This window comes from Heterocephalus glaber, unplaced genomic scaffold (genome assembly GCF_053883595.1).
Source record: "Heterocephalus glaber isolate CG9 unplaced genomic scaffold, H.glaber_assembly_v1.0 deba00001610, whole genome shotgun sequence".
Classification (NCBI taxonomy): Eukaryota; Metazoa; Chordata; class Mammalia; order Rodentia; family Bathyergidae; genus Heterocephalus; species Heterocephalus glaber.
Window position 1 is genome coordinate 23,795,087 of NW_028258381.1, and position 14,219 is coordinate 23,809,305.

Sequence of the window (14,219 nt, forward strand, 5' to 3'; positions counted from 1 at the left end):
CAGCAACAGAAAACATTTTGCATTCTTGGAAGTTTTTAAAAATGCATATTTAGGGCCAGGGATTTAGCTCAGTGGTTCCGCCCACTGCCCTGCACGTGCAAAGACCTGAGTTCGATCCCCAGTACGCCCCCCCCCAAAAAAATGCATAGTTTAACTTATTGGATTTACGGAATTTCTTGTGCGACTGGGAAGCGCCCACTCTCGCGTTCCCACCCCCAGCAGGAGGGGGCACTGCTCAGCCCACAGCTGTGCCCCTCCCCCACCCCCATGGACTGGGACAACTTACTTCAGTGTCCTCCCTGGCTATCTAGCGATGTCCTCCACTCCACGCCAACTTGGGTGCAGCTGGGCCATCAACACGGCGCCCCTCCCCTGCTTCTGAAGCTGCCATTGACTTTTTGAAGAAGGGAGGGGGTGCCCTGATGGCTAAGACTGGAAAGGGAGGAATCTGGGCCCACTGTTACCATCCCTAACCCCCTCGGCTCGCCCTTCAGAAGATTCCCTGGTTTCAACCCAGCCCCCTCATTGGATCGTGGCCGTGATAGCTGAAGCTGCACCAATCACTGACGGTGTACTTGGACCAATCACAGTCCTGCAGCTGCTTTATAAGTAGTACTCCCAGTCATTTCTTGGGTTAGTTTAGAACTGTGTAGGGAGAAGTTGTGCTGCAGCTGTTGAAATATTCGATCTGGTGGTCCTGAGACCAGCACTAAGCAGAGTCCAGCAGGAACAGTGATCAGCCGCTGTCTGTGTCACCTGTTGGCATCTAACATTATCCACTTTCATCAGTGACATCAGGACTTCAAGCAGAGCTGCACTTTGGCCATTAGAGCAAAAGAATACTAGGCTGATTGGCAACACTTGGAAAGGTTTCATGTATTACTCAGACACCTGCCATCCTTAATAAGCCAGAAAGGACTCATGGCCAGGCAGACTCCACTGGAAAAGGTTTAATAGGGAATGTACCATATGAATTATTTTTGATTAATTAATTTTTAAATTTTTAATTATATATATAATTTTTTGTTGTTTTTTGAGACAAGATCTCAATATGTAGTCCAGGCTGGCCTTGAACTCAAGGCAATCCTCCTATCTCAGCCTCCCAAAGGCTGGTATTACAGGCATGCACCACCATGGCCAGCTACCATATTAATTTTATAAATGGAATTGAAAATACTTAAAGAAATTTAATTGGTCAAGTATGTAAAATAGATTAAATACTAAGCAGAGGTGCTCTGTAGCAGACATCGCTGCCCAGTACTAGTGGGCTATGAGTGGCACATGCTGCTTGCCTTCCCTAATTCGGCTATACTGTATTGTATCAGGAGCCAGACCTGATATAAAGCCCTGCATGACTCAGGCAGGTCAGCTCCTTTGCTAATGGCTGCTACCGAGGCCTAAGTCCTGGCCTGTGAAGTGGCAGGGCCCTGCTGAATTACGTGCAGCTGAGGTCAGCATGACCCCAATTAAAATCCTTTCCCCTGAACTATTGCTTCTCCCTGACCTTGTGGGTTGCTTGCTAATTGTGCCTGGTCCCAGTACAGATTTCTTCTATCCTAGCAAGATAAGCAGTGCCTACGCCCTGACAGCCCTGGCTGGCGCCATCATGCCAGGTGTTTGGCAGTAATTCACTAGATGATTTCAAAGCTCCCTAGCTCCCTATTCCTTCCCATGATTGTATTCAATAAATACTGGATGTGCTTGGGGGCCTTTGTCTTTGCTGCTATCAGCAGCACTGACCAGGTCCCAAGACTCAGCTTCACTGTAAGTCTCGTTCCATCTATTCCTTAACCTTTAACCAGTGCTGTGGTGGCTCACAGAAGGCTGGGACCTACTGCAGGGGTCTCCAGTGATGTCCATTCCCCCTGAGCCTTACAATGCTCAAAAGAGCAATTGTTTGCTTCTGTTTCTGGCCAAGATGGTGTAGCAGTAGATTTACCCTTCTGCCTGATCACTGTCTCCTGCCCCCAATAACCACATAAAAACCCACTGTGAAAACTGATTTTTCAGTACACCAGTTATCAGACACAGAAGATCATTGCTTCCTAAGACATGGCCAAGATATGAAGACAGCCCTACAAGTTCCCCTGCTTATTGGTTTGAGTTTCCTGGGAGCTGCAAGGGAGATTAAATTGGGCAGAGCCAGGTAGACCCTCTCCTCCCCCAGTGGAGGAGATGCAGGAGACAAAAGGCCTGAGAGGCCAAGACCTCCAGAGTTCACAGGGCAGAGTTACTAGAGTGTGTGGTGATTAGCCACTGGCAACAAAAGGGTTAAAACCTACAAGAAAATTCTCCCCTTAGAGTGATCTTGCCCAGCTCCTAGGATAATTTTCATAAGATAATACATTAACACAGACCGGAAGCAAAATGAGATAAGAACAAATCTTTCTCTCAATGAGAAAGGGGTATCTGTGAGGCCAAAGTAAATGACCTTGTCCATTTACAGCTTTGACAGATAACTTTAGCTACAATGTAAGCTTTCCTAAGAGATGAACAGAAAACAAGATGCTCTGGAAAATACGTTTCTGAGATATCAGCCTTTACTAATTGAGACCCTTGTCCTACCTTCAATCCCTTATGAAAACACAGCATCCTAGTCTGGTGACGTGAGTCCTCCCTTGGAAGTTTGCCCTCCAACAGTGTACTCTGATCTGATAAACTCGTCTTTATCTTTTCCTGATTCTGATGAACTATTTTACTGCCCCTGTCATTGGCCTCTGCCTTCTTGCACAAAGTGGAGTGAGGTGGACAGAGGAGCCCTGGAGACCAGAAGAGGTCTCACCTGGACAATTCAACCTAGTGCAGGCTCACAAAAAAATGACTTGAGGCCAGGGAGACCCCCCTGGGGAAGGCTAGAAGGGTCTGGGTCTGGCTGGCACGCAGGGATAGGACGAGCTATTGCCATCAGCCAAACTGGGGAACTCATAGCTCACAGGACCCTGGATAGAGTATTCAAGAGAGTCTTGCTTCCCCAATCAGCCATAAAGCCCTTGGCTGGGTGTGTCTCTGGACCCACATAAGAAACCATAAATACAAGCCCCAAAAGGATCCAACCTTTCCAAGTAACTGAACTGCACCCCAGAACAAAACTCAAGATTTATAAGAACACAAAAATATCCAGTACTTAACAAGGTGAAATTCACCATGTCTGGCACCTAATTATTTCTAAGCAATAAAAGTTAAGAAGATATCCCAGTAAGCAAAATAATTAGTTGGACTTATTCAAGATTGATATGAATGATTTATCAGAAAAAGATGTTAAATAGTTTTTGTGACTGTATTTCATATTTGTAAAAATTAAATAGAGCTTAATGCAAAATAGGAAGAAAAGGTCCAAAGAGGTAGGCGTAGTGGGAGGGGCGGGGGAAAGGAAAGAACGGAAAGGAAACATGCTGAGAAATGGAAAAAATAGAAATAAAGTCTTTGTAAATAGGGAAGGGTGGAGGGGGTGAAGAGAGGGCTAGGAATGGGGAAAAAATAAGAAGCAAGATGGATCATGTAAAGGTACAATTCCCAATGAGAAATGTAATTGTGTTGTATACCTAAAATGTACCAGTAAAATAATTTAACAACAACAGAAAAATTAAATAGAGCTGGGCATGATGGTGCACACCTGTAATCTCAGCACTCTGGGAGGCTGAGGCAGGAGGATTGCAAATTCAAGCCCAGCCTGGGCAATTTAGTGACTTTGCAAGACCTGTCTCAAGATAAATTTTTTAAAAGAGGGGCGGGGTGGGGCTGGAGATATAGAGATCAGTATGAAGGCCCTGGGTTCAATTCAAGAAAGAAAGAAGTGGGGGGTGGGTCGAGAAAGAATAGAAGAGAGGGAAGGGGAAGGAAATGGAAGAGATGAAAAAGATCTAAACAGAATTTCTAGAGATAAAATACACCAGAAGGTATTAAATGCAGATAACATTGCATTGAATAATAATAACTTCAAGGCACAGCAGTAAAACTAGCCAAAATATAAAGAGAAATGTATCTAAAAATGTTTTAGAAGATCAGAGGCCTGGGTGTGGTTCTGCACTTTTCCAGTGTGCCTGAAATGCTGGGTCCCATCCCCAGCACCACAAAAAAAGAAAGAAAGAGATCCTCAGTGAGCTTTGGAGCAGCCTGATACATATATATGAGAGTTCCTGAAAGCAAGGAGAGAAAGGGGGAACAAAAAAATACGTGAAGAAATAAAGGCCCCAAATTTTTAAGCTCACTATAAAACACCATGATTCAAGAAGTTCACCAAATCCCAGGCCCAGGGATGTAGCTCAGTGGCACTGCACCTGCCTTGCAAGCAAAAGGTCCTGAGTTTGATCCCTGGTACTAAAAAAAAAGAAAAAAAAGTTCAGCCAAACCCAAGAACCATGAAGAAAACTTTTAAGGTTTTCAGGTTCTATATTGTTGAAAAAGAATTTTATAAACAACTTTATTCAATAAATTAGATTAAATAAAAAGACAAATGAAAAAAGCTCATTCAAAAAGAAACAGATTTTTTTAAAAAGAAAAGAAAAAAGAAATAAATTACCTACCTACATTCATTAAAGACATTGAAACCATAGTTTAAAAACTTTCTTGCTGGGCTGGGGACTTAGCACAGTGGTTCTGCTGCCTGTCTCGCAAGCTCAAGGACCCAAGTTCGATCCCCAGTACCAAAAAAAAAAAAAAACTTTCTTGCAAAGAAAACTGCAGGCGATTAGCTTCAGTGGCAAAGTCTACCAGATAGTTAGGGAAGAAACTGCACCAATCCTACACAAGCACTTTCAAAGACTAGAAGGGCAGGGAATACTCACCAACTTACTCTAGGAGGCCAACCTTACTTTGACACGAAAACCAGACAAAGCCATACAAAGAAAAGAAAACCAAAGACCAATATCCTTTATGAACCTAGACCCAAAAATTCTTTTGTGTGTGTGTGAAATAATTCAGACATTTTTATAGTGTTGTTCTGATTACATACAATTCCCACAAGAAGGGAAGTACCTTTAAAATAAGGACTATTCGATACTAGTACAGGATTTCCTCTTGTTGTTGGTAATTTCCTCCTAACAGAAGACACAATGCAGCCCAAAGCAAATTCAAAGGAGGTGTCCAGAGAAACACAGCATCTGTATTCTGCAGGGAACATTGTCCAATCTAATTGATGTTTTCCTTGCAAAGCAATAGAGTGAGTGGAACTATTTTTATCCAAAACAGAATAGGTTCCCCAAAAAACTTATGAACCCCCATCCCCCACCTGGTTTTATATATAGTCAGAATCACAACTTGTACCTTTGCAGAATCAGTATTTCCATGAAATAAGTTATAAACAATAGGCAAATGGAAAAGCCAAACTTTGTTCTCATTCAGCAGGCAAACCTCTACCAGCTTTTGAACTGTGGAAATTCCAGTTAGGAGATTACATTTTCAGTGCATTCTCTCTTCTCAGCAGGAATGACACGTAAGAAAGAGTTTTCCATCTCTGTGAAATTAAAGTATCTTCCTCACTGGTGGAACAATTATGTATACATCTACTAATCAGTTTGAATTACACATACGGGCTGATGTCTTCTAGTTGTTTATGGTCAAGTTTGGCTTGGTGCTTATCCTGAGCAAGTTACTTAACTTTGTCTGGAGAGTCAGTTTCCTCATGGGCAGAGCACCTGTGTAATTGTCTCACCTCTCTTTGTTGGAAGTCCTGTCATGGATCCTTTGGAATTGAGCTGTGTCCACTGCTCACACATAACTCAAATGCTTGCTGCACCCACAGTATAAACAAACAAGGAAAGGACTCAGCCCTTCAGCTGACTGCTTCGAAACTGAAGATATCTCCATCCAAAGATAAAATTTTGTGTCCTTTGAACTTGATTTAGCCCAATGTTCTTAATTGTTTGGTAATCTGGTGCTTTTCTTCTTGTTTGTTAGTTTTAAATTTCATTCCTTTGCAGTTATATATGCCCCAGACCCAAAAATTCTAAACATAAATTTAGCAAACTGAGTTGAATATACTGAGAGGGTAATACATCATAACCAAGTGAGGTTTATTCTAGGAATGCAGTATTGATTCAATATTTAAAATCAATAAATAGAATTCACTCTCTGGGGGAGGGAAGAGCAGTGCTGGTGGTCAAACCCAAGGCCTCAGGCATGCTAGGCAAATAAGTGTTCTACCACTGAGCTACAGCCCCAGCTCTGGAATTTACCTTTTTTTTTTTTAAGACAGAATATTGCTATCTAGTTTAGGCCAGCCTTGAACTTGCTGTGATCCTCCTGGCTCAGCCTCAAAAGCACTATCTTTCCAGGCTTGTGCCACCACACACCCAGCCACAGAATTCACCATTTTAACAAACTGAAAAGGAAAAATCATATGATTATCTCAATAGACTGGGGATGGGGGGATGATATCTGAAAAATTCTAACATCAAAGGTTAAAAATATCAGCAAGCTGGGCATGGTGGCGGATGCCTGTAATCCCAACACTTGGGAGGCCGATCCAGGAGGATCACCATGTTGTTGAGGCCAGCCTGGGCTACATAGTGAGTTCATGGCCAGCTGAACTACCTAGGGAGACCCTGTCTCAAAAAGAAGGAAAAGGGCCAGGAATTTAGCTCAGTAGTTCTACCACCAGCCTCGAAAGCACAAGGTCCCGAGTTCGATCCCCAGTACAAAAATAAAAAATAAAAAATTTAAAAAATATATGTATATATATATATCAGCAAGACTGGGGATGTAGCTCAGTGGCAGACCGCTTGCCTAGCCTGTGTGAGAGCCTAGGTTTGATCCTCAGCCCCACAGAGAAGGAAAAAAACTCAGCAAAATAGGAAGAGAAAGGAACTCCCTTAACTCAACAAAGAGCAGCTCTGAAAAACTATAACTAACATTGCACTCAATGGTGACAGACTGAAGCCTTTCCCCAGAGATTAAGAACAAGACAGAATGTCTGCTCTCGCCAGCTCTGTTCAGTTGGCACTGCAGATTCTAACCAGTGTGCTTCCTTCTTCTTTACCAAAAAAAAAAAAAAGAAAAAGGAAGAGAAGTAACCAGAAGAGAAAAGGGGGAGAAGCACAAGCAATGGTGAAGATGGCCAGCAAAGCCCCAGAATAGATTCTCCCTCACAGCCCTCAGAGAAACCAACCCTGCCAGCAGCTTGGTGGCCTCAGAACTCGGGACCTCGGGAACTGTGGGACGATGGTCTTGTTGTCTTCACTACCCACTTGGTGGTGCTTTGTTACTGTGGCCCAGGCAAATAACACACCCGCCTTTCACGTTAGATACCACGGAAAACTCCCGTCCAAGGCCAAGGTCTGTGTTCGAGCGTCCGCCCCCACTCACCACCCTTCATCCATCCAGGGAACAATATACATGAGTAGAATTTGTGTTATCTTTCCGAAATGAAAAATTAAGCTAAAATGTGGATACTAATAAAGTTATATTTTCAGGCCAGGTCCAGTGGGACACACACCTGTAACCCAGGCACTCTGGGAGGCCGAGGCAAGAGGATTATGAGTTCAAGCCCAGGGAGGGCAATTTAGGGGCTTAGTGAGACCCTGTCTCAAAATAAAAAATAAAATGGGTTGGAGAGGGCTGGGGATTTAGTGCAGTGGCACTGTGGCTCCCTTGCAAGCGCAAGGTCCTGAGTTCAATCCCTGATATGAAAAAAAAGGCTTGGGGGTGTAGCTCAGTGCCAAGGCGCTGAGTTTAATCCCCAGTACCACCAAAAAAAAAAAGTTGTTTTCAAGTTTTAAAAGTCATTTTAAGTTAAAACCAGAGTAAGCCCAAAGCAAAGGTTGCTTTAAAAATAGAACATACCTACATCTGATTCCAGGAAAAGTGGAGCCCCATGTGACTGAGACCACTACAGAGAGATAGGTCTTTCCTGGGAACAACCACACCTCGGCCATGAAGATTACAGAGCAGTCACACTCTGAGGCAATGATCAACTGGACCTCAGTCCACCCGCTAATCCTTGGAAACGGGTCTCCCACCTTTGTGGGTGCGCTGGCCAGGGTGTGCACTCTCCAGCTGCCTAAGCTGGAGCCTTTCCTATCTTCCCTCTAACTTTCCAAGTAAAGTTCTTTTCCTATTCCAAAAAAATTATATATATATATACATATATATATATATGAATGAAACATAGACATAGCTAAATCATCCTAGCACATATAAAAGTAAAAGAAGCCTGAACTGGTCATTGGAAGTATTAATTTTCTATCAATCAGCCTCCCATAGTTTGCTTCTGGCTGGCATCAAAAGTATAATATTATAGGAACACTGAAAGTGACTTAGAAATATTAAAATATGTACTAGTCCCCTGGCACATTTGATATTTTTCAGATGAATGTTTTAAAATGTGGTATTTAGGGGCCGAAGATTTAGCTCAGTGGTTTCGCCGCCTGCTCCACAAGTGCAAAGACCCGAGTTCAATCCCTGGTACCAAAAAAAAAAATGTGGTATTTATACACAGTGGAGCACTACTCTGGAATAAAGAAGGATAAATTTAAGTCATTCATAGGAAAATGGATATACCTTGAGACCATAATGTTAAGTGAAATAAATCAGGTGCACAAGTTTAAATACCATATGGTTTCTCTCATATAAGAAACCCAAATATAAATAAAAAGTAAAATAAAACAGGGATAATAGGAAGTAGGGAGAGAGATCTTTTTCCAATGGGAAGGAGACAGAGAGACAGAGGGAGGGGAAGGGAGGAGACAAGAAAGGGATGAAGAATGAATTAAGATGTGTTATGCACATGTACCAGTGCCCCATGAGGAATGTGATCATTAGGTACTGTAAATATGTATTAATAAAAAATAAATATTGAAAGAAAAAAGAATGTTGAAAAACTTGATTAAAGGTATATAAAAATCAAAACAATAGATATTCCCCCCCACCCAGCCAATCTCTCATTCTGAAAAGTGGACAAAAATGCTTAAAGAGACATTTAAAGGTTTTCAAATGTGCCCCTACTCCATGATGTGCCTACTTCAGCAGGGGAAAAAGCTGCACTAAGAAAAGTATATTTGATCAATTTTACAAAATTGATTTTACAAAATTGTTGCTGGAGGTTGAACCCAGGGCCTGGAACTGCTGAACGTGTGCTCTGCCACTGAGCTACAGGACAGGGGCCTGGCATGGGTGAACTGGGGCGGCACTGGGGAGCGGAGGGCCCTGAGGCCTCACTCACGCATCTCAGTGCCATCCACCACAAAGTCACATTTTGGTCCGTAGAAGAGGGTGGGACATTGGCACTTGAGCCCATCCCAGGAGCCTCCGTTGTTGCAGACAGCGTCCGCATACTGACAACGATCGCCCTTGAAGCCGTTGGGGCAGACGCAGGCCTCACCCGTCCACGTCCCTCCATTGAGGCAGCTCACTGGAACACACGCATTGCACAGCGCGTCACAGCCCGAAACCTGCTCCCAAACACGTTCTCACCACACCCTGGGTGCACAGGACGGCGAGTGTCACCCCACTTCCCAGGCAGGAAGACTGAGGCAGAGAGAGGCCTGGCCAGAGTCCACGTCCAGGTGGACTTGACCCAGTCCTGGACTCCAGCGTGCAATACTTCAGCCCAAAATTGTGAGTGAAGAGGACTGTGGTGTTGTGCGAGGTAAACGCCACCAGCAGGCCCAAGGGAGAGGAAACAGGAGACGGAGATTGAGAGAAGCCAGGGGAGCTGACCCGCTGAGACTGCACCCAGGCCGAGGATGGACATGAGCTTTGTCCTTGTCTTAGTCACTTTTGCGTTGCTGGGGTAAAACATCTGACACCTACAGCTTATGGAGGGGAGATTTATTTTGGCTCACAGTTTCGGTCCATGGTTCGCTGCCTCCAAGGCACAAACAGGATGGCAGAGAGGCATGGCAGAGGATAAAGTGCTCAGCCATGGCAACAGGAATGGGGGTGGGACACAAGAATACACCCTCCTTCATCACACCCCCAGCAACCACCTCCAGCCAGGCCCCACCTCCTAACAGCGCATCCAACCGCTGAACATCGAGGGTTGAGCCCGTAAGAATAGCACCCCCACACACAGAAGAATTAGGGGGAACATTTTAGATCTAAACTGTAACATCCCTTTACACCATCTCAGAAGAGCTTGTACTGGAACTTGCTATTACAGCTATTTATGCTTCCTTCTTTTTTTTTCTTTTGGTACCAGGGATTGATTTCAGGACCTTACGCTTACGAGGCAGGTGATGGCATCACTGAGCCAAATCCCAGCCCTTGTGCTTCCTTTTTTATTTTGTTCTATTCAGTCCCTATCCAGGGCCTTTGCACTGAGCTACATCCCCAGCCCTTATTTTTTGGAGACAGGGTCTTGCTAAGTCACTAAGTTGCCCAGGCTGGGCTCAAACTTGCGACCCTCCTGCCTCCTTGCAGAGTGCTGAGATCACAGCTGTGATCTGATTGGTTTTTCGCCACTTGCCTATCTACTGGGTGGATTTGCTTGCCACCCGGTAATTAGAAGGGCCTCACATTTGATTTCACAATCCTCTCCCCTTGTATTGATCTGAATAAATTGCTCCGAGCCCTGCAATTGTGCAACCAGACCTACCTACCGCCAGGCCCATTATCTCAGACTGTGAGTTTGCTCAGGTAGCTCAGGTCGTGGCTCATGTCGAGACAAAGATGGTGACCAAGGGGGCCTGGTGTCTTGGCAGAGACGTCCAAAGACCCAGGCCTGGCAGCAAAGCTCCCTGGAGCCAGCCATCCTTCCCTGCCTGGGCCTGGCTCCCCAGGGTAAATTGGGAGCAGTTCCAGGAGTCCAGGGTTCATGGTCAGTGTCCTCCTCCATGTGCTCCAAGGCCCTGACGCCACAGACCCCAAGGGGTGGGAAGAGAGTGAGAGTAAAGGAAGCTCTCGGACTGCAGGGCTGGGGGTGAGGTGAGACAGGAGCCAGGCCTTGGCAGGTGGGGCGAGCCCACCAGGTGCAACCAGCAGGAGTGCTGGTGTCCTGTGTGCAGGTGCTTCTCTGGTGCCTTTCACTTTGGTTGTTTCTGGCCTTGTTTTATGTTTCCTCTGTAATTTTGAGAAATTACTACAGAGGAATAGATTGTTTATCTAGATCTTGAAAGGTTAGGGCTGGGCACACAGGCAGCTGCCTCCCCACTGGAGGGAGTGGGGTAGAAGACAGATAAAGGGAAACAAACAGAGGAACGAGCACTGCCCTCCCCCATGTCACCTACCTCACTCTTCCTTCTGGCTACTAGCAATCAGGTCTTGCTACTTAGCTCAGGTTCCCCTTAAATTCAAGATCCTCCTGCCTCAGCCTCCCATTGCTGGGTTATAGACTACGAACATAAACCACCACACCTGGTTTAGCAGGGGATTTTTTTCTAGTGCTGAGGATGGAACCCATGGCTTTTACACGGAGCTAACTTTTACTACTTCCCATCCCTTTTTCATTTTGACACAGGGTCTCACTGAGTCTGTGATTTGCCTAGGCTGTGCTCAAAGTTGTGATTCTCCTGCCTCAGTCTCCCAGTGTGCTGGAATTACAGGCAAGCAACCACCACGACCAGCTAGCAATTGCTTTTTTAAAAAGCCTGTGTGCTGGGGTACAACTCAGCAGTAGAGCACTTGCCTGACACCTTCGAGGCCCTGGGTTACATCCTCAGCACTGCAAAAATAAAATCATAAAGCTGCTCCCTGCCTCCACAGTTCGCCTCTCATTCCTTTCTGTTAGGGGTTGAATTGAAGCCCCTCACCCCACCCCGGTCGCTCAGAAGCTGGCCTTATTCCGAGATTCGGTCTGCATAGTTAGATCAAGTTAAGCTGAGGTTGCTGACATGACAGAAGTCCTTATGAATGGAGAAATCGGGACCCAGACAGGTAGGTGCACACGGGGAGAGAGTGAGGAAGAGGAAGACAGAAATCCAGGTGGCGCCTCTGCCAGCCAAGGAACACAGAGCTGGCCAGCTGCCCCATGAGGCTGGGAGAGGGCTCTGGGGTGCACCCTGCTGAGCCTGGGGACCTAGACGGCCATCCCGAACTGTGAGACAGGAAGTTCCACTGTCTGAGCCACCCAGGTGGTGGGCCCTGGGAGCAGTCCCAGGAAGCAAATTTGGCTTGTCAGTGGCCACCGTGGTTGCAGAGGTGGGTGTGACCGGAGAGGAGTTAGCAAAGGGCCCTGCGGATCCTCAGGAGGGGCCCCTGCACAGGTCCTTGACAGGGGCCTTAGCATCTCTCAGGAGGGAGGTGGCAGTGGGGGCAAGCACAGATGCAGGGCCCAAGACAGGGCAGGTTGGGGAAGGCAAAGGCACATGCTCTGGATAGGTGACTGACCCCCAGGCCCTGGTCACAGTCATGCTGGGTGTGGGGGTCAGAGGTCACTTGCTGAGGCAGATAGGGCTGGGCCAGTGCAGAGGACATTGTGTTTGTTGATGCATCATATATTGAGGTACGCGGAAAGGTGAGAGGACAGCTACTGGGAAGGGCCACTGGAAGGCCCACACCCTCTCCTGGCATCTCCAGCCCAGCGGTCTAAGGAGGGCACGGCTCTCTGTCCTTGGAGAGAGGATGAGCATGAGACTCAGATGTCACTCAAAGCAGACCAGGGCCCCGAGAGGGCGGAAACACAGAATCCCACAGTGTGGGAGCAGAGAGTCCCAATGGGAGCTGAAAAGTCTCATTTTACAGAAGGGGAAACTGAGGCTAGAGATAAATGAGGCAGGTTAGGGCGAGGTGAAGAGGGGCAGGGAAGAAGTGGGGAGAAGAAGAGAGGAGAAGGAGAGGAGCCAGAAAGAGGGAAGGGAGTAAGGACAGAAAGGAGACAGAGCAGGTGGAGGGTGAGAGGGGCTGGGAAGGGCTCCTCCCTTGCTGCGGCCATGGCTGTGACCCACAGGCCACATCAGAGGCCCTGGGCCAGGGATTATGCTCAGGTGGCCCCCGATTTCTCCCTCAAGAAGAGCTGGCTGGAAGGGGTGGGGCAGGATCCCCACTGTTTATGGAGCTCCGAGCTCAGGGAGGGCAAAGTCCAGGGCGGACCCATAAGAACACCATGTGCAAGCCTGGCCCCATGTCCCCTTCCTTCCCTCCTGAGGGTATGAAGGCCGAGCCCGAGTACAGTTTCTGCCTTGGCTTCTCTCCAGCCTTCCCTAGGGGCAGGCAAGGGCCAGAGGGAGCTCACCAGGGTGCACTGCCACACCCTTCTGTCCTGAGCCTGGCCCCAAGGCCTGGAGCCCAAAGTAATTAAGTTGGAAGCATCCTTAGTGGCCTCGCCCCTTGCTTTTTGAAGGGAGAAACTGAGACCAGAGATAACAGAGTGGCTATGTGGCACACAGCTGGCTCATGGCAAGATTAGAATCTGGGGCTCTTGAAGCCTCATCTTGGCTGCAGTCCTGTGACACTCTCAGGGGACAAAGCCTGAGTGGGTGATGTAGAAATGCCCAGAACAGTGGGGAATCTCTGTAATCCCAACTCTCTGGGAGGCTGAGGCAGGAGGATTATAGATTCAAGCCCAGCTTGGGTAATTTAATGACTTAACCAGATCTTGTGTCAAAATTTTAAGAGGGTTGACAATGTAGCTCAGTGTGAAGGCTCTGGGTTCAATCTCCAGTGCACAAGAAAGAAAAGAGGGAGAGGGAGAGGGAGAGAGAGAGAGGAAGGAGGAGGAGGAGGAAGGGAAAGGAAAGCAAAGGATGAGGTCAAGAGTTGGAATAGGCAGAACTCTGAGAGGCCAGTGTCTGGCCCTGGGGCGTTTGGTATAAAGGTGGAGGCAAAGGGGTTGGATGGGGACAGTCACCAGGTTAAGGACAGCTCTAACACTGGTTGGGTATCTGTCCTGGGCCAGGGATGGTGTCTGGGGATTCTGTTCCATCCTTGTGGCAGCCAGACCCACGATCAGGTATTATTAACTCTCAGGGGTGGGCGGGGGGCGGGGGGTGCTCCAAAGCCCTGCCCATCTCCCAAAGCTCCCTGGGGAGAGGAGAGGATGCCAGGGAAAGAAAGCAGTGCTTCGGGAGCTAGGCAGGTCCAGGAGGGTGGCCTATGGGAATGGGGGTCACTCACCCTGTTCGGCAGCAGCATGGTCAGGCAGGAGCTGGGGGACAAGGGCCAGAAAGCAGAGCGCCACTGTTACCGGTGTCTGCATCGGAGCCCGGAGAGCTGAGCCTACCCTTCACCCTTCCCACAAGCTGGTAAAATGAATGGCAGCCAGGGAACCCTCAAAATAAAAAGGGCTCGGAGACCTTTGACCCCTGAGACACGGGGAGCTCCGGACCCATTGTAACCCGAGTTAATGT

At 47.1% G+C, this 14,219-nt stretch overlaps 1 protein-coding gene across 7 annotated transcripts in view; it reads right to left on the reverse strand.

The window, feature by feature from the left end:
- The window catches only part of Muc17 (mucin 17, cell surface associated), a 44,617-nt gene extending 30,487 nt beyond the window's left edge, over positions 1-14,130 (reverse strand). For all 7 annotated transcript variants that reach the window (XM_087196331.1, XM_087196326.1, XM_087196330.1 and 4 more), the window contains exon 1: positions 13,987-14,130. In XM_087196331.1, coding sequence (XP_087052457.1) covers positions 13,987-14,068 — 82 coding nt within the window. In that variant the 5' untranslated portion in view covers positions 14,069-14,130. The remainder of the gene's footprint in view (positions 1-13,986) is intronic.
- Between the last annotated feature and the right edge of the window lie 89 nt (positions 14,131-14,219).